This window comes from Rhinolophus sinicus, chromosome 9, assembly GCF_057876585.1.
Source record: "Rhinolophus sinicus isolate RSI-liver-muscle chromosome 9, RSI-T2T, whole genome shotgun sequence".
Classification (NCBI taxonomy): Eukaryota; Metazoa; Chordata; class Mammalia; order Chiroptera; family Rhinolophidae; genus Rhinolophus; species Rhinolophus sinicus.
In genome coordinates, this window is record NC_142509.1 from 2,022,103 (window position 1) to 2,042,573 (window position 20,471).

Genomic DNA, 20,471 nt, shown 5'->3' on the forward strand with positions numbered 1-20,471 from the left:
CTCAGTAGAGATGGACTCTCTCTCTCTCTCCATATCCCCCAGCCTTCAGCACAGCCAAGTCCATCATGGTCCAGGCCAAGGGGACGGTTTTGAGGATACTCACAACTGATGTCTTGATCACTGATTGCCAAACCTGTGACCATCAGAGAAGAGTGGGGTTTTGAGCATCACTCTAGCTCTAATTAGTTTGATGAGCTTATATTGATGCCTATTCTGTGCCAAGCCCTGATGGTAAAAAATGAATCAAACATGTCATAAGAGAATTCAGGGTCTAGTGGGAGAGACAGGCATGTTCTCAGGGAGTGTAGATGTCATGTGAAGTGCTAGAAAAATCTGACACATGGAGGGTCATAATCTGACACATGGAGGAGCACCGAAGAGGGATTACCTAAGCCAGTGGAGGGCTTCAGGGGATGCTTTCTGGAAAAGATAACCCAGAACTGAGCCCTGGGCAAGGCCAAGAATGAGTTAAGGGCTTTCTAGGAAAAGGAAGTATCAATGAAGACCCAGAGGGGGAGCATAGTGTGGGGTATGAGGGCACCTCAGAATAGTTGAACAGGCTGTAGAAGCAGATCAGGGCCATTTGTTTAAAGGAAAGTTCTTTACTAAAAAGCAAACATGTGGTATTTTTCCAACACTTAAGTATTTGAAATACATTTCCCCACACTAATCCCCATGCCCTCTTCTCTTCCTGTTCTATGCCTTTCTCCTCCATCTATCAGGCTCGGCTTTAATACCAACCTCTTCCTTTCTCTGCCTCCTATCCCTTTGTTCCCTCTTTCTCTCTATTTCTCACTCACAGAGAGGCAGGGCAGTGATGTCAGGATGGAGGTGGCATTTACGGAGCTTCAGAGCCTGACTGCCTCAGTCAGAGGGCATTTCTTTCTCAGGGTTCTCCTGGGCAATGACAGAATCTGGAAGCCCTTAGCATCAATCCCATTATATTGCCTCCCCAAAGTGTTGCCTCCTGCTTGGCACCCAGTAGGCAAGAATATAAAGCACAGCAAAACTCAGGCGGAGAAGCAAGCCGGTACATGGGAGCCTTTGGGTGCAAAGATTTCAGTGTACTAGTGTGAGTCTTCAAGGCGGATGGAGTCCCCCTGGCCTGAACTTCTCTCAGTGAGCTTCCATATCTGTCTTCTGTGTTTACACAGAAGTCACTTCGTCTCCGGGCCTCCTGTTGGGGAAGTTGTGCTCATCAGGCATGATCTTCCTCCTTCTTCCACTCTTCTGTACCCAGTCACTGAAATAACCTGTCACAGTGTCCTCGTCACCTTCTTCTACCTTTCAGGCACCGTGCTCATGTCATCCCCGGTCCCTCCTGTGTCTTTAACCCATAAACATGTTCATTCCAGAACAAACTTGCACCCTGGTTCTACACTAGTTTCTATCCAATCTCTCCTCCCCTCTCTACCCAACACCTGGAGAGCCATGTCTGCTTCCATGTCTCCTACTTGCTGTTTAACTTCTGCAGTCTGACTTCTGGCCTCATTATACTGCTGAAGTTCTCTTATTGACATCAATGATGATTCCTTTTTGCAAAATGATGTGTCTTTTTCAGGCTGTTTCTCAAAGGCCTCTGTGACATGTGTGATATTGCATATAAGGCCCTCCATGGTCCAAGCCCTCCCCACCTCTCCGTCTGCATTGCCCACCTCTCCCAAAGTCACATTTTATGCTCCTGTGGCACTAAATCGCTGTAATTCTTCGTATTTATCAGGCGTATTTTTTTTTCTGTCCTCTTGCCATTTTCTTGGGATTCCCTTTTCTTTGATCTCACTCCTTCTTGACTGGCCAACATTTATTCATCCTTTAGAACGAGGTGTGGGCTTCATCTTCTGCAGGCATCCCGATTTTGTCCCCAGGCTGAGTCTGATGCCTATGCATCTGTTTAACTCTGTTGTTGCTTTGATCAGATGATGTTATTATTATCTGTTTATGTACTTGTCACTCCACATGCTTATGGGCTCCTAGGAAAAGGGCCCTTTGCTTTATTCCAGCATTTAATACGGTGCCTGGCACACAGGAATGCAAAATTGATATCTACTGGATGAATGAATGAATTTTGCCTAGAAAAATACTCATAGAAAAGGAGATAGTTGAGTTGAAATTTAAAGGGTGAGTATTGCCCCATAGGGGGACGGGGGAAGTACATCATTATCTGAGACGGGCATTCTTGGGAAAGTGAGGGAAGCACCAGAGGAAGAGAGCTCAACAAGGACGTGCTCTGAGCTGGAGACGAGCTTCAGTATGGGCCACCAGAAGCTCTGGCACATGACCAGCACACCGGGTTGGTCCCTTGTATTGGTCAGTCACTGACTGAAGGCTACCCTTAGGATGGGGAGGGGTGGTAGGAGTGAGGCGTCATAACCTCCTGGGTCAAGTGACTGCCATGGAGCCAAGGCCAACTATAAGTTATCATTAGCCCATAGTCACAGTGGCTGAGGGTGGGGGCCTCAGGCAGGACACGGAAAGTACCATCACTCTTACAGCGAAGGAAATAGCAGGGTGGTAGGATGCAACTTGGTTCATTTGGGGAACTGCAAAGTGTTGGATATTGCTGGAGTGGAGGAAGTAAGTGGATTGGGTCTGAGAGGCAGAGGCCGGCTCCTGGAGAACCCGTGTGATGTGCTAAGCATATCAGACATTTTATTCAAGCCATGAAGAGGGTTTTAAGTATTGGATCAACTGCTTTCAATTGAATTAAGAAATATTGGAGTGGCATTGTGAGTGAATGGAGGGGACGAGCAATACCCGAGCAAGGAGACCAGTTAGGAGGGCATTCAGCAGTCAAGGTGAAAGGTGATGACAGTCTAACTAAAGTAGTGCAGTGGGGGTGGGGGAGGAGTGTCAGACAGGAGAGAGATTACGAAGTCAGGAGGGAAGATATTTCTGGTCAGAGAGCAATCTCAGAATATCCCATAGGAGCAGTACCTGCTTCTCCCACATGGAAGATCAGCTCTCCTCTTAGCCCTCAAAGCCATCTGTTTTCCCTCACGCACTCACCCAGCCATGGGTTATAGGATTTGGCTCATCTGAATCAAAATTGTTCAAGGAGAGTGCAGCTCTGGAGTTGTACATTAAGGGGTTTCCTTGTTTTCTGAATTAAAAAAAAATATATATGGGAGGAAACATGTGTCAAGTGCCATCTCTGTGCGAGGTATTGTGCTGTGTGCCCAGCGGATAGCCAGGGGAATGTGGGTATAAAGATCAATAAAGTGTGGGTCTTGCCCTCAAGGTGCTCATAATCTTATAGGTGAAATACAAATATAGACAACCAATCATAATATAAGGCAAATTATGATATGTGCTTCAATAGCAGTGTACATACATTGATCTTGGCTGAAGGTGGTGAAGAATATGAGAGAAGTGCAAATAACATATTCTGGTTGCCCAAACAAGGGGGTGATTAATTCTGACCACAGGCTCAGATAATCTTGCTTAATAGAAGATACGACATTTGAACAGAGTCTAGGGGATGAGAAGGTTGTTGATAGGTGAAGAAAGGCATCCTAGGCAGAGGGAACAGCAAATAAAGTCATTCTTTAAGGGAAAAAACAAATAAACAAACAAACAAACAAACAAAATATATACACACACACATATATATGTATATATATATACATACATATATATGTATATATATCTATATTTAAATTGAGGTTTGCTTAAAATAAATCCACAGTAGAGCTGGAAATAGAAAATACAGGCATTCCAGGTTTAGGTAGTTTAGTCTAAACTTTCAGTGAATTCTTATTGCCCTCTTATTAACTTGCAAGAAACAATTTGAACTCCTGGGGAAATAATGCTATGTAAACAGAAGGCTCTGAAATAAATAGGCTTATTAGTGTACAAAGGATAGTCATTTAAGTCTATTCAAATCCTAATAATAGTAGTTGACTCACATAAACAACACTAAATGCAAAGATTGTATTCAACCTGCTCAATCCCCTCTCTGGGACTCCTTCTTAAAGATTAATCATTAGGAAAAGAGCTGGCAGATCTCTGGAATTTCTCTACTTTAATCCTTTTTCTCTTACAGGTTAACAATGAACGGCTGTATCTGCCCTTGAAGTTGGGACAAGGGAAGATAAATATCTTTTCCTTTGGCTTCCATGTGGTGGTGGAAACTGATTTTGGCCTGAAGGTTGTGTATGACTGGAAGACCTTCCTGTCAATCACGGTCCCTCGGAACATGCAGAACACCACCTACGGCCTGTGTGGCCGCTATAACGGCAACCCCGATGATGATCTGGAAATGCCCATGGGTCTGCTGGCATCTAGTATCAATGAATTTGGGCAGAGCTGGGTGAAAAGGGACACGTTTTGCCAGGTTGGCTGTGGGGACCGCTGCCCTTCCTGTGCCAAGGTGGAAGGTTTCTCAAAGGTGCAGCAGCTGTGCAGCCTGATCCCCAACCAGAATGCTGGCTTCACCAAGTGTCACAGCAAAGTCAACCCCACCTTCTTCTACAAAAACTGCCTGTTTGACTCTTGTATTGATGGGGGCGCAGTGCAGACCGCCTGCAGCTGGCTGCAGAACTACGCCAGCACCTGCCAGACTCAGGGGATCGCAGTGACCGGCTGGAGGAATTACACTTCTTGCTGTGAGTCCTTCTTGTTAGCTCACCTTGTGTCTTGATTGGTGTAGGCAGGTCAGTCTGCATCTCCATAGGTGTCAGAGCAATATAAGGATATGCATTTTGGAATTGAATTTGTTGTCTGAAACAAGATGTATAGTCTCCCAGAGCTTCCTTTTCCTTATCTATAAAATGGGGTTAATAGCATTTATTTCACATGTTGCTTTGCGGATGAAATACGATTGCTTATATAAAGCACAGAGCACCATACATAGTATTTGGACTCAGCAAGTGCACAATAAAATTCTAACAAAGGACTAAGGGGGAAGAGTGAGTAGGTTGGTTAGTTAGTTAGTTAGTTAGTTAGTTAGTTAGTTATTTCCAGAACCTCATGGGCCCATCGTTCTACTGGTAATTTACATGCTTTCTCTAAGTGTGTTATTCTGTTTGATCCACATATGTCATGTATCAGATTTTGAGTTTATGAAACATAGCAAGATGTTAAGAGCTTTAGAAAAAGAATTATAGGCCCTAGATTTTAGCCTAGCTCTGTCCTTAAGGATCAGCGTGACCTTGGAACATTTCACTTTTCTTCCGTGGTTCTTAGTTTTCCTCTATAGTGCTGTGATAATCTTGCTGTCTATACCATTTATGCTACAGAAACATCAGGAAGATCAAATTAGGTAATTGAAAGCACAGCACACTCTATGCATGCTAAACGGTATTGTTGTTATATCAATGGCTTGCTGTGAGCCAAGCCCAGTGCTAAACTCTTCATCAACATTATCTCATTTATTATCCTCCAGAACCCAATTAGTTGGGGAGAACCTGAGACTCAGAGGAGTTAAGTAACTTGCCTAAAGTTATGCAATCTCAGTTGGAGTCCAGATTTGACATTCTAACCACAAAGTTCATGCTCTTGACCCATGCGCTGTGCTGGTATACTATGTACTGGAATAATTTGCCTGCATTTAGCACATCACAATAGGAAAAGACTATTGGTCTTTGGCCAATCTGCATTAATGTGTTTTCCCATCTCAATCTCATTAACTATAGCAAATTTCTTTTTAGACCTAAATGTATGAAAAAGCTACAAATTGATGCTGAATGCATAGAGCTCTAAATAAGTGATACAGCAGGGGTCCCAGAGAAAAAAAAAACCTCTATTTCCATTCTGGATAAAGGCGATTTGGATTAAAAACCAAAAGCAGTAATGTAGTTTAATGCTTACACAGTTAGTTTACATTCCAGATAATTGGATTCATGTAGATTGTGGGAGGAACTGGGGAGAGGGAGGGAAAAGATGCCAATACCATTTCATCCAGGCTCAGTCCTTGAGTGAGGGGTTGGGGAAATGATGCCAGGAAGAGTGACTTTCCAGACTAATTGACCTTTGATGACATCAGTAAAATAAATACGTCTATAACAAAGTCAGAGTCTGGATAAATCCCCAGAGCTACCCTGGAATCATTAGGGTCCGCACAGTGAGACCAGAGAGCTTGCCTTTTTCCAAATCAGGAAACAAAGTCATGGACCCAAGGACCTTGAAATGGTACAGGATGGGGAAAAAGTTTTAAAAAGAACCCTCTGCCTGATCTTTCTTGATACCTACTACAAGGAGTCCCCTTTTTACCTGCAGTCATGCCATGGTGGCCGAACTGTTCTCTGGGATGGCTGAAGGGTGGGGCATAGTGTATGCCCAAACCATCACTTCTAGCTGCAGTGAGCAGGGAAATCATAGAGAACTGTTTATAGAGGGGGGCAATACCAAAAACTTAAATTATGGGTCTCAATTTTTGTCACTCATGGGAAGGAAAAGGAATTGAGTTAGGAAACCCCTATAACCTCTGAGGATGAAGGTCTCCCCACCTTTACAGAGCTTGGACCCACAGGGCTGAAAATCATGTAGGATGAGGAAACAGTTTTAGAAAGGGAGACTCTTGCATAAAGGATATAAAGAGCATTTTTCTTGTCCTCTTGCCCCTCTACCAGCAACCCTTTTCTCTCCCTTCCTCAAAGTTCTATTCAGACATTGGTTGCCTCCTCTATACATAATAATGGGGAGCTGGATCTAAGGCACTCATAGCAGAGGCTGTCCTGTCTCACCCTTAACCTTGAACCCCATCCCTGTGGCCCTCAGCTGGCCACAGTACACATCACAAGAGAGTTACACCTTTCCCTACCTTGACATTTCAGGACAGGGGGCAAAGATCCAAAAGAGAACACTTGAAGAAATGGTGGCAATGACAGCTAAAATAAGAGAAAAAAATTATACTTTAAAGATGGTATGTGGGTGGGGATGGGGGCGGAAACAGTTGGAGGCAGCTTAGTTTCCCATTTTGAAGTTCAGAAGCAGAGGAAAGCTCTGAGAGACTGAATAATCCCAACTTAGCCATTCAATTTGAGAGATCGGTGAATGCAGAAAGTCTGTCTTCAATATAGTTGTTTGTAACTGCATTTGATATGATTTTAACCACTGGGATATAAGGGCAGAACTAACATCCTCTCCTTTGCCCCATTCTACTAATAATTAATCCAATCCACCATTTACAGGTTGAAATTGTGCTTTTCAGGAGAAAAGGGGTTAAACCAGAATTTCCTGTAAAACTTAATGCTCCATTGGTAGCAAAGTAGAATGCTGGTGTTCCTTAATATTTCGATGATATTAGCAGTTCCTACCAACGAAATAATTTATTACTCAATTACCTTATTTTTAAATGCATTGGAAAACTTCTTCACCCAAGTTGAACAAATAGGCTTAGAGGGGGAAACGGAGGTAAATTGTCTTAATTAGTGACCCCTTCTTAAAGTTCGTTCAGCCTAGTCTATCATTCTTTCAGAACCTTAAAGTACTAGACAGTGAAAGTACAGTAAGAGAAGAAAATAATAAATGCATAACATTTACTTAGCTCTGACTATGTGTCAGGCACCGTTCTAAGTGCAATATGCATCCTCACTCCTCACAGCAGTCCTGTAAAGTAGGTACTATTAGGTTGGTGCCAAAGTAATTGTGGTTTTTGCAATTGTTTTTAACCTTTTAAACCACAATTACTTTTGCACCAACCTATATTAATGGTCCCATTTTCTAAAGGATAAAACTAAAGCTCAGAGAAATGAAGTAACTTTCCCAAGGAAAGTGGCTTGGGTAAGTTGGAAAGTGGCTCCAGAGACAGTGTTCTCCCAAGGTGTAATGCTACCTTTCTGACGCTGGTCAGGCCAAGGGGCTCTTGGGAGCTGGGGAAGCCCCTGGTGCTGTAGGGGGTGTACAGCTCTGTAGAATCAGGTCTGGGAGGTATCTTCCAGCCATTGTAAGAATGAAACGTGATGACGTCTCATAAACCAGACCACCCAGTGCCTGAAACCTGGTCAATGGCCAGTTAAGGTTGAGTATCATTTTCCCTTTTATCAGAGGCAGCTTTTGCTGCTTCAGAGTCTGGTAATTAGGGGTTTTCCTACCTAGTTCTCGGCAGATCTAATCAACTCTTGTTGAATAACCAAAAGAAAAAAAAATCTATTACTGCTGCTCCAACCGCTACTGCTATTAACAGCAGAAACTATTGTTGAAGCACTAGGCACTGTACTAGAAGCTTTGCAAAATTTCATGTCATTTTATCTTAATAACTACTTGATGAGGGAGTTATTATTATGCCCATTTCACAGAGGAGGAAAAGAGGTTTAGAGAGGGTAAGTAACCTGCTGAAGGTGGCAGAGCCAGGACTCAAACCAGGTCAGTCTGACTCCAAAGCCCTTGTCCATTGCATTGTAATACATTACTCTTCAGGCAATCTGTGAATCCCGCCCACCTGGGAACAAAGGCTAAATCAGTCCACTGGCCATGGCAAGAGACACATTTGTGACCATGATAGAAATCCAGGTGTAGAAACATCCTCATTCACAGCTCTCATTATTTCATTTGGGTTGAAAAAACAAGTATTAGAAATTTTAAAGTTTTGTCTTCAAGAGTCAAATATTTATTAACCACCTTCCATGTTCTTAGCACTGTTTTAGGTGCCATGGAAGACTCTGAAGTATAAAATATGAAGTTTATAGTCTAGTTTGGGAAATAGGACCAGCATACTTAAAACAACAATGGACATCTCTAAATTGGTAGTATATCTTCCCAGGTATTAAAATTGAATGTGTATTCAAGTCATTTGAACAGAAAGACCAACAAGTAGAAAGATAAGAAGTCCAGAAATAGGGCCAAACACTAAGGAGAAATTAGTATATAGTAAAGTGGCATTTCAAATCACTGGGGGGAAATAGCTAAATCCCTCCTTCACTCCTCACTCAAAAATAAAATCCAGACAGAACCAAGATTAAACAAAAACATTTAAGTTATAAAAGTACTAGAAGGAAATGAAGGGGTGTTTGTTGTTGTTGTTTTGTTTTATTTGTTTTGGTTTGGTTTGGTAATCTTAGAGTAGAGAGGTCCTTTCTAAGCAAAATACCCAAAGCCTTAAGGGAAAACCTGATAAACTTGACTTTAAAATTTTAAATTTCTGTATGGAAAAAGCATAATAAAGAACAAACAAATGTACCAAAAAAAGCAAAGTCAAAAGACAAATGATAAATATTTTGTAACATATGACAGGCGAAAGTCTACTTTAATTTATAATGAGATTTTACAATTTAATAAGACAAAAGTTGAGTAACACAAAATGTGTAAAGCACATGAAAAGATGGTTTACAGAAAAAGACATACAAATGGATTATAGACAAATGAAAAGATGATCAACCTCACAAAAAATGCAAACTAAATAGGGATATTGCTGATATAGCATTGTTTTCAATTTCTTTATTGTGGTAAAATACATATGACAAAACTTACTATCTTAACCATTTTCAAGTGTGCAGTTCAGTGGTATTAAGTACATATTGTGCAACCAATACCACCATCCATCTCCGGAACTGTTTTCATTTTACGAAACTGAAAATCCATACCCATTAAACAATAGCTCTCCATCCCCCCTCATCCCCATCCTCCCCATCCCCCAACAACCACTGTTCTAATTTTTGTCTCTACGAACTTGACTATTTCAGGTACTTCATATAAGTGGAATCATGCAATATTTATCTTTCTGTGGGTAGCTTATTTCACTTAGCATAATGTCCTCAAGTTTCATCCATGTTGTAGTATATTGCAGAACTTCCTTTTTTTTTTAAAGCTGCATAATATTCTATTGTATGTATATACCACATTTTCTTTATCCATTTATCCATTGATGGATACTTGGGCTGTTTCTAATGTTTTAGCTATTGTGAGTAATACTGTTATGTATATGAGTATACAAATATGTTTTTGAGACAATTCTTTAAAATATTTTGAGTATATACTCAGATGTGGAATTGCTAGATCACATGGTAATTCCATGTTTAATATTTTTAGGAACTTACAGTATTTTCCAAGTAACTGTACCATTTTACTTTTTCCACCAGTGGTGCACAAGGGTTCCAATTTCTCCACATTTTGCTAACACTTGTTATTTTCTGTTTTGTTTTTAAATTTTATTGGGGCATATTGGGGAACAGTGTATTTCTCCAGGGCCCATCAATTCCAAGTCGTCCTTCAATCTAATTGTGGAGGGCACAGCTCAGCTCCAAGTTCAGTTGCCATTTTCAATCTTTAGTTGCGGGGGGCACAGCCCACCATCCTATGCGGTAATTGAACCTACAACCTTGTTGTTGAAAGCATGCGCTCTAACCAATTGAGCCACCCGGCCGCCCCACTATTTTCTGGCTTTTTAATAGTAGCCCTTCTAATGGGTGAGAGGTCTCAGAGTGGTTTTGATTTGCATTTCTATGATGATTAGTGATATTGAGCATATTTTCATGTGCTGATTAGCCATTCATATTCCTTGTTTAGAGAAATGTCTATTCAAGTCCTTTGAATAGACATTTTTGAATCAGGCTTTTTGTGTGTGTGTGTAGTTGAGTTTTAGGAGTTCTCTGTACATTCTGGATAGTGATCCCTTATAGCTATAGCATTTAACCTTTCATATTTCCAAGAATCAGGATGTTTGTTGATAAATAATTAGTGAGGATGTGGAAAAATAACCCTCCTCATATAGCCCTGGTAGGAGGATAAATTGCGTAGCCTCTTTAGAGGGCAATTCAGTTGCATCTATCAAGAATGTAAATGTCCATACCCTTTGACCCAGCAATTCCACTTTCAGGAATTTATTGTACAGATTCACTTACTCATGAGGGCAAAAATATGTGTACAAGGATGTTCACTGCAGCATCATCATAAACACATACAATTTATCGTGCAGCAGTACAGAAACAATAATTCAAAGCTAAATGGTATTGAGTAGAAAATCCCACACAATAGTAGTTGTGTTTTTCATATACATCTATTAAAATAAGTTTATATAAAACTTTTAAGCAAACCTGTCTTTAATGATTAGCTAACACTTACTGAAAACTTAGGTGCTAAGCACTGTTCTAAGCACATAGACTCACTTAATCCTTCCCAACAAGTTATGAAGTGATGCTGTGGGTGTCTGCATTTTACTGATTAAGGAGCTGAGAACCAGAGAGGCTAAGTGACTGGCACTGGTCTCTTACATCTGGCTCCAGGGCCCATGTCTTCACCAGGACGGTAACTGCCTTCCATAAATCATCTGCATAGGACATAGTTGACATGGATCAGTCTATATTCTCTCTCTCTCTCTCTCTCTCTCTCTCTCTCTCTCTCTCTCTCTCTCTCTCTCTCTCTCTCTCTCTCGCACACAACACACAGAGAATGCACATTTGCCTTCTTAGAAATCAAGGAGCTCAGGGGACTACTGTTTATAAACTACTGGCTTAGAAAACAATTCTGTGGAAGTTCTGAGACGAAGGTGAGTTGTTAGTATTGGAGATACTATAAGAGTGGAGAGTTTATGAATAAGATTGCACTCCACCTGGGACTTGAACAATGGGGAATTTAGATGGGCTGAGGATAAAGAAGGGCACTCACAGAGAGATCAATATGAGTGAGGACCTTTGGGAGGCTGGGTGAAAAAGATGAAGGGGTTAAGAAGTACAAATTGGTAGTCACAAAATAGTCACAGGGATGTAAAGTAAAGCATAGGGACTCTAGTTAATAATATAGTAATACCTATGTATAGTGCCAGGTAGGTACTAGACTAATTGTGGGGCGGGGGTCACTTTGTAAATTATATAAATGTCTAACTACTAGGCTGTACACCTGAAACTAATATAAAATAATATTGAATGTCAACTGTAACTGAAAAAAAAATTTAAATATGTGAATGAGGACGTAAAGGCAGGAATAGGAATGAATGTGGGGTGCCCTGGGCATCCACCAAGGGTACTGCCTAATTGAAGTCAAGATGCATGTTCGGAGGTGAGTTTGAGATAGCAGGTTAAAGGATCTCAAAAAAACAGACTGAAGAGAGGACAAAGATTATGTGAGGAACAGTTACCTTCACCTGCTCTTTGGTCCATGATTTGAGCAATAATAAGTCAGAGGCTTTCCATAAACAGAGGATATCAATCAGGAAAGGTGGTAAAGCTTACTCCACCCTACCCCCTGCACTGTCCCCCCCCCCACATACCCCTTCCATCTCCCTGAGTGGGTGAGCAATGGCCTCAGGAAAAGACCTTATACTTCTTGTGATTCTGTAAGTCTTGATTGGTGTCTTCTGTTTCAGCTGTCACGTGCCCTCCCAACAGCCATTACGAGAGCTGCGTGAGTGTCTGCCAGCCCCGCTGTGCTGCCATCCGCCTGAAGAGTGACTGCAACCACTACTGTGTGGAGGGCTGTCAGTGCGATGCAGGCTACGTCCTCAATGGCAAGAGCTGCATCCTGCCTCACAGTTGCGGCTGCTATTCAGATGGCAAATATTACGAGGTAGGAGAGCTCAACCCTGCCTCTTCCTCCTTGCCAATCATCAGATTTCTCTCCAATGCTCAGAGGCTCCCTACTTCATTATGAAGATTGTGATGCTTATTCACAAGGACGGGAGAGGGCAAAGAGGTTACGAACAGGTCCCTAGAGGCTCTTGCTCACTGAGCATTAGATTTTGAAATGCATTTGTGCCTCACTCTTCTCCTTCTTTGGCATCAGCAAAGTCTCCGGCACTCTGCCTCCTCTCCTCACTAGCATTTGTGTTTCTCTCTCTGCCATGCCTCTCTCTAGCTCCTGAATTCCTATCCTGTTAATCTTAGTTTGAAAGCTTCTGATATGGCTATTGTTCGGAAATATGGTAACTGTGAATCTAATATGTGTAGCTGTCTTAGCTAAGGACATTTATTAACAGGAAAAGGTGGGACTCGAGATTGGGAAGAGTAGTTTTCCCTCTTCTGGCTAGTGAAACTTCATGAGAGTCAGTGAAAGAGCCTTAATGCTGTGCCCACACATCCTACCCTTTGCTTCTCTTTATGTAGGGGCTGAAACATAGTTAATGAAGGTGTCTTTGTAGGTGTCACACAGTAAAACATATTAGCTCATTACTTTTTGTACTTTGTAAATTATTTTTTTCCTTAAAATTTTCTTTTAAGATTTTTATTTAAAAATATAGTTAACATACAATATTATATCAGTTTCAGGTGTACCTCATAGTTGTTCAACATTTATATATCTAAAGAAGTGATCACCATAAGTCCAGCAACCATCTGACACTGTGTCACACTATCACAATATTACTGACCCTATTCCCCATGCTGTGCGTTACATCCCCATGATTTATTTGTTTTCTATCTGGAAAATTGAACCTCTTATTCCCTTCAACTTCCCCCCCTTTTTAATTTTTCAATTACATTTACAGTTAGCATTCAGTATAATTTTATATTAATTTCATGTGTACAGCATAGTAGTTAGACATTTGTATAATATAAGAAGTGATCCCCCTAACTAGTCTAGTACTCACCTGGCACTATACATATTTCCTATGCTTTACTTTACATCCCCATGACTACTTTGTAACAACCAATTTGTACTTCTTAATCTCTTCCCATTTTTCACCCACCTCCTCAAACTCCCTCCCATCTGGCAACCATCAAAATATTCTCTATATCTATCACTGTGTTTCTGTTTTATTTGTTTGTTTATTTTGTTCTTCAGATTCCATATATAGGTGAAATCACATTGCATCTGCCTTTCTCTGTCTGACATATTCCACTCAGCCCAATACCCTCCAAGTTCATCCATGTGCTGCTGGTGGCAAGAATCCATTCCCTTTCATGGCTAAGGAATATTCCATTGTATATATGTACCACCTCCCCTTTATACATTCATCCATCGATGTACATTCAGGCTGCCTCCACATCTTAGCCATTGTAAATAATACTGCAATGAACATATGAATGCACATGCCCCATCAAAGTAGAGCCCACTGGGGTAAATCCCACTCTGTGGTAAGACCCCCTCACAGCAGCCCATAAGCTGTGGACATGGTCAAACCCCGCAGCCAGTCAGTCTAAGGGTCAGTCCCACCCACTGATGTGCCAGTAGCAATCATGGCTCAAATATTACAGGAGGGCACATACAACCTGCATGAGGGATTCTCCTGGAGCAACCAGTGCAGGTGACCAGGAAGACTGTGCCACTGGGCCACACAGGGCCCTTAGTAGGCTACATAAGGCCATCCAGCAACACTGGGAGATGTAGCATATCTACCTAACACATAGAAACACAGAGAAGCAGCCAAAATGGGGAAACAAAGAAATACATCCAAATGAAAGAACAGGAGAAAATTCCAGAAAAAGAATGAAACAAAATGGAGGGAATCAACTTACCAGAGACAGAGTTCAAAGCACTGGTTATAAGGATGCTCAAGGAAGTTACTGAGAACTTCAACAAAGAGATAGCAAGCATTAAAAAAGACATAGAAACCATAAAAAAGAACCAGTCAGAAGTGAAAAATATAAGAACTGAAATAAAGAATGCACTAGAAAGAATCATCAGCAGACTAAATGAAGGAGAGGATCAAACTGGCAATTTGGAAGACAAGGTAGCAGAAAACACCCAATCAGAACAACAAAAGGAAAAAAGAATTTTTTTAAAAAATGAGGATAGTTAAAGAGATCTGGGACAACATCAAGCGTAACAACACTTACATCATAGGAGTACCAGAAGGAGAAGAAAAAAGTAAGGGATTAAGAACCTATTTGAAGAAACAATAACTGAAAACTTTCCTAACCTGGTGAAGGAAATAGATATACAAGGCCTGAAAGCTCAGAGAGTCTGAGACAAATTGAACTCAAAGAGGCCCACACCAAGACACATCATAATGAAAATTCCAAAGGTTAAAGACAAAGAAAGAATCTTAAAAGCAGCAAAAGAAAAGCAGGTAGTTACCCACAAGGGAGCTCCCATAAGACTGTCAATGAATTTCTCAACAGAATCTTTGCAGGCCAGCAGGGATTGGTACGTAATATTCAAAGTGATGAAAAGCAAGGACCTCCAACTAAAATTACTCTACTTAGCAAGGCTATGATTTACAATTTAAGGAGATATAGTCTCCCAGACAAGAAAAAGCTAAAGGAGTTCATCACCATCATACCAGGATTACAAGGAATGTTAGAGGGACTTCTTTAAGATGGAGAAAGAATAAAAAATATGAATAATAAAATGGCAATAACTATATATCTATCAACAATTACTTTCAATGTAAATGGATCAAATGCCCCAATCAAAAACATAGGGTGGCTGAATGGATGAGAAAACAAAACCCTTACATATGCTGCCTACAAGAGACTCAATTCAAACTGACACACACAGACTGAAAGTAAGAGGATGGAAAAAGTTATTTCATGAAAATGGAAATGGAAAAAAGAAAAAGCTGGGGTAGGAATACTTATACCAGACAAAACAGACTTAAAACAGGCTATAACAAGGCAAAAGAAGACCCAGTAATCCCACTTCTGGGTATTTATCTAAAGTAACCCAAAACACTACTTTGATGGGGCATGTGCATTCATATGTTCATTGCAGTATTATTTACAATGGCTAAGATGTGGAGGCAGCCTGAATGTACATCGATGGATGAATGTATAAAGGGGAGGTGGTACATATATACAATGGAATATTCCTTAGCCATGAAAGGGAATGGATTCTTGCCACCAGCAGCACATGGATGAACTTGGAGGGTATTGGGCTGAGTGGAATATGTCAGACAGAGAAAGGCAGATGCAATGTGATTTCACCTATATATGGAATCTGAAGAACAAAATAAACAAACAAATAAAACAGAAACACAGTGATAGATATAGAGAATATTTTGATGGTTGCCAGATGGGAGGGAGTTTGAGGAGGTGGGTGAAAAATGGGAAGAGATTAAGAAGTACAAATTGGTTGTTACAAAGTAGTCATGGGGATGTAAAGTAAAGCATAGGAAATATGTATAGTGCCAGGTGAGTACTAGACTAGTTAGGGGGATCACTTCTTATATTATACAAATGTCTAACTACTATGCTGTACACATGAAATTAATATAAAATTATACTGAATGCTAACTGTAAATGTAATTGAAAAATTAAAAAGGGGGGGAAGTTGAAGGGAATAAGAGGTTCAATTTTCCAGATAGAAAACAAATAAATCATGGGGATGTAACGCACAGCATGGGGAATAGGGTCAGTAATATTGTGATAGTGTGACACAGTGTCAGATGGTTGCTGGACTTATGGTGATCACTTCTTTAGATATATAAATGTTGAACAACTATGAGGTACACCTGAAACTGATATAATATTGTATGTTAACTATATTTTTAAATAAAAATCTTAAAAGAAAATTTTAAGGAAAAAAATAATTTACAAAGTACAAAAAGTAATGAGCTAATATGTTTTACTGTGTGACACCTACAAAGACACCTTCATTAACTATGTTTCAGCCCCTACATAAAGAAGCAAAGGGTAAGTGCTCTTTGAGACCACCCTTTGGGTGTGCCACTAGTGGGGCTAATTGGGTGGTGCTCTACTGTGGTCTATAGCCAATCTCTAAGTATGTTGGTTCTGGGGATTCTTGGGAGGGGCTCTAATGCAGGCCCAGGTCAGCCACTGCCTGTGACTATCCAGGAGTACCTGGTAGGAACTACAAAGTGATCTGCAGTTGGTCGCTGCCTGTGCTAAAGCTGGAGGCACGTGGGAGAGGCCACACCATGAACCAAGGATGGCTGCCACCAGTACTAGGTCTGGGGTAGCTTAGCAAAAAATCAAGGAAACCGAGGCCTGCTGTGAGTTGCCAGCTCCCATAAGATTCAGCTGATAAAACCTTGTGTGGAGTTGGGTGTGTCAGGGTCTCAGTGAGTTACCGGGATGGAGCAAGCCAAGCTCACCAGACCAATTCAGATTCAGATTTGGCTATGTGGGGAGAGAGCTCAACAAAGCAAAGATGGCACCCACCTGCTGGTGCACAGGAGGAAGACCCCACACAGGGAAAATGGTGACTGTCTTCTAGCCAACACCCTGAAGCCACACACCTCAGCCTTCCCCCTGTATGTCTATGAGTCCCCCTGAGTCACTGTCCCTCTGCTGGAGGCCAGGGTGAATGCCTGCGAGTGAGTTTGTGTGGGCCCTTTAAGAAGACATCTGAGTTTCCCGAAGCCTTCCATTCTATCCAGATGGTTGGAATCCCCACTGTTTTTCACAGCCAGATGTTGTGGGGACTCCTGTTTCTGGCACCAGTACTCCAGGCTAGGGAGCCTGAGGTCCCTTGCTCCTCTGTGGGGAACCTCTGTGGCTGAGATATCCCTCCTAATTTTCAACTGCCACCTGGAGGTTTGGGGCTGGCCCATTTCGAGCCTCTGCCCCTCCTACCAGTCTTGACATGGCTTCTTCTTTATATCTTTAGTTATAAAAATTCTGTTCAGCTAGACTTCAGATGGTTCTCCAGGTTAATTGTTCTATAATTTAGTTGTAATTTTAATGTGTTCTGTACTTTGTAAATTCTTTGTGTGCCATAATACTCAGCCAGAAAACTCTTGCCTGGAGAAGGTATTTAGCTTATGGTTCTGTCTCAAGCCCATTGTCTGTTTAAATGACACAAAAGCCTTATATTGGTGAGCAGACAATTAACAACAGCAAATATTGAATATCTGTTATATGCAGATCATTGTGCTGTGGCATTATTGGGGATGATAAAGTATGTGCTCTGCCTTAAAAGGAACTTAAAATGATAAAGTATGTTCTCTGCCTAAGGAACTTAAAAATCTATTTTGCAGAGGAAAAAAAACCATACACTTTAAAGAACAAGAGAACAATTACAAAGTAACATATCAACAACTGAAAAATAATAAACGACAGAACTAAACATTTTTAAATGAAAAAGAATAGCAGCATTTAAAAAATTGAATTGAAGTGTCTGAATTGGAAATAAACTAGGCAAAAAATAATGTCTCCTTTTTGTAAAGATGCATTGACTTGTTTGAAAATAACTAAGTTGACTTTACTTTGAGAATAAATAAAAAATAAATAAATGTTGAATTACCATCAATTTCATTTTCAGTGGGAAATTTGCTTAAGTGTTACATTGGAAAGACAGGGAAAAGTAGAGTTAAATAGTAGAACTAATCAAAGAAGACTTCTTGGGAGAGGTCTGTTTTGAAGTTAGCTCTTAAAAATACTGATTATTTTAAAGAAAACAGCAGAACATGTGGAGAAAATAATAATAAATTCAGTTTTCTCACAATCTAAGAGAAGCGACAACCAGGCTCAAAACTGAAAAAGCACTCTTCTCATCTCTGTTCCCCTATCTGGAGCCTTACTGAAATGTAGACATCTAATAAGTGTGTCATGCACCCCTCAACAGAGATCCTGGGTGTCTGTGGCATAATGGAATGAGACTTGAGTTTGATCCTAGCTAAACCACACTAGTGATGTGACATTGAGCAACCTGTATCATTTCTCTGAGCTTTAGTTGCTCTGTCTATGAAATGTGACTAATAATACCAACTCAGCATGATTGTTGTATAAATAATCTATGCCAGGTGCCTTGCCTAGTACCTGACACCTAGTAGTTCAATAACTGGTAGCTGCTATTATTTTTCTTGTTCTCCTGAGAAGCATTTTGTAAATAAAAAATCCAGGCATGTTAATGAAATGATGCATATAAAAGCCCTTGGAACTCTCAGGAAAGGCATAGTACAGCTCTTGGCAGCTGTTAATACTATAAACATTATTATCCACTTTTCATCAGAATGTCAGTGGGTTTTGACGATAGCTTATATCTGGAAAGTAGCAAGCTCACAGAACAAATAATCCACATCTACTTGCCACAACTCAAGCAAGCTTAGGGGCTTGTTTATACAACACATTTCTTCAGAAAGAAAGAGAAAACACATCTACCCTCATGAGCATGTAAGGTAATCACCTAGCTGTCATTGTCATGTCTAATTAAGGTAAAGAAAGTAGCATTGGCACCAGTAACTTTACTGTGGTACTAGTTTCATGATCAAGTTCTCCTGTGGGATGAGTTATTTACCCTTGATCATATCCACATACATCATGTTATTTTTCTCTTTCCACCCACGTAATGTATGACTTCTTATCAGAAAGAAGCCAGACCATCCACTCAGTTATTCTGCATATCTGGTAAGAGAAATGAAGTCAATTTGTGAGGTTACTGGCATCTAGAATATTTTACAGGTCTGGAAGGACCTTGATTCTAGGAACTATTTCACTTTGAGGATGAAAGCATTAGCAGTGACATCTTTTCCTTTCTTTTTAAAAGATTTTATTGGGGAAGGGGAACAGGACTTTATTGGGGAACAGTGTGACTTCCAGGACATTTTTCAAGTCAAGTTGTTGTCCTTTCAATCTTAGTTGCAGGGGGGCGCAGCCCACCATCCCTTGCGGGAGTCGAACCGGCAACCTTGTGGTTGAGAGGATGCGCTCCAAACAACTGAGCCATCCGGGCTGTCAGCGGCAGTTCAGCTTAAGGTGCCGTGTTCAATCTTAGTTGCAGGGGGGCTCAGCCCACCATCCCTTGCGGGAATTGAACCGGCAACCTTGTGGTTGAGAGCCCACTGGCCCATGTGGGAATCGAACCGGCAGCCTTTGGCGTTAGGAGCAGAGAGCTCCAACTGCCTGAGCCACCAGGCAGCCCCTAGCAGAGGCATCTTGAAGTGCATTGGATTGAGAAAACATCCTGGAAGATCTCATCCTATATCTATTTATTCTTGAATATGAGTCATATCTGTAGTTCATATCTCAGGTTTTGATAAGTCTATAGTTAAAGCAGAAAACAGTGACAAGACAGAATCATAGGCCTTCTTGTGCCATTAAAACATCTCTGGATAGCACTGTTTGGATCAAATGAGTTAGTGCACTGAGTGTCCCGTCTCTATGCTATAGTTGGCTACTTGGGACCACACCCCACTTGGACAGTCATTACCAATTTCCAACAGTTTCCTGGAATTTTAAGGCTAGAACAAGTGCAAGATCAAGAGCACAAACTACCAAGTAGAGCTGTATCTACAGAGTTTTGCTCATTTAGGGAATAGTACAAAATAATAGCTGCCACCAGCTGAGGATACACTTTGTTGTAGGTATTTTATAAAACATGATATAATTCCTCACCATCTGAAAGAAGATGACTGGTTCTCCTCTTATAATAAACAGCTATGATTTATTGAGTGCCTACCTACGAGTATGTCATGAACTGTATTTTACATATCTTATTTAATTTAATCTTAACAACTGCCCTGCAAAACATGAAAAATTTTGTTTTAATTTTTCAAGTACAGTTGACATTCAATATTATATTAGTTTCAGATGTATGGCACTGTGGTTAGACATTTACATAACTTATCAGGTTATACCCCTGATAAATCTAGTACCCACCTGATACCACACATAATTATTACAATATTATTGACTATGTTCCCTATGCTGTACTTTACATCCCTGTAACTGTTTTGTGACTGCCAATCTGTACTTAATCCC

General features: G+C 40.8%; 1 protein-coding gene across 3 annotated transcripts in view; it reads left to right on the forward strand.

The window, feature by feature from the left end:
- Positions 1 to 20,471, forward strand: part of TECTA (tectorin alpha) — an 86,280-nt gene that overhangs the window by 37,452 nt on the left and 28,357 nt on the right. For all 3 annotated transcript variants that reach the window (XM_088800782.1, XM_074321530.2, XM_088800780.1), the window contains 2 exons: positions 4,043 to 4,604; positions 12,239 to 12,438. In XM_088800782.1, coding sequence (XP_088656908.1) covers positions 4,043 to 4,604; positions 12,239 to 12,438 — 762 coding nt within the window. The remainder of the gene's footprint in view (positions 1 to 4,042; positions 4,605 to 12,238; positions 12,439 to 20,471) is intronic.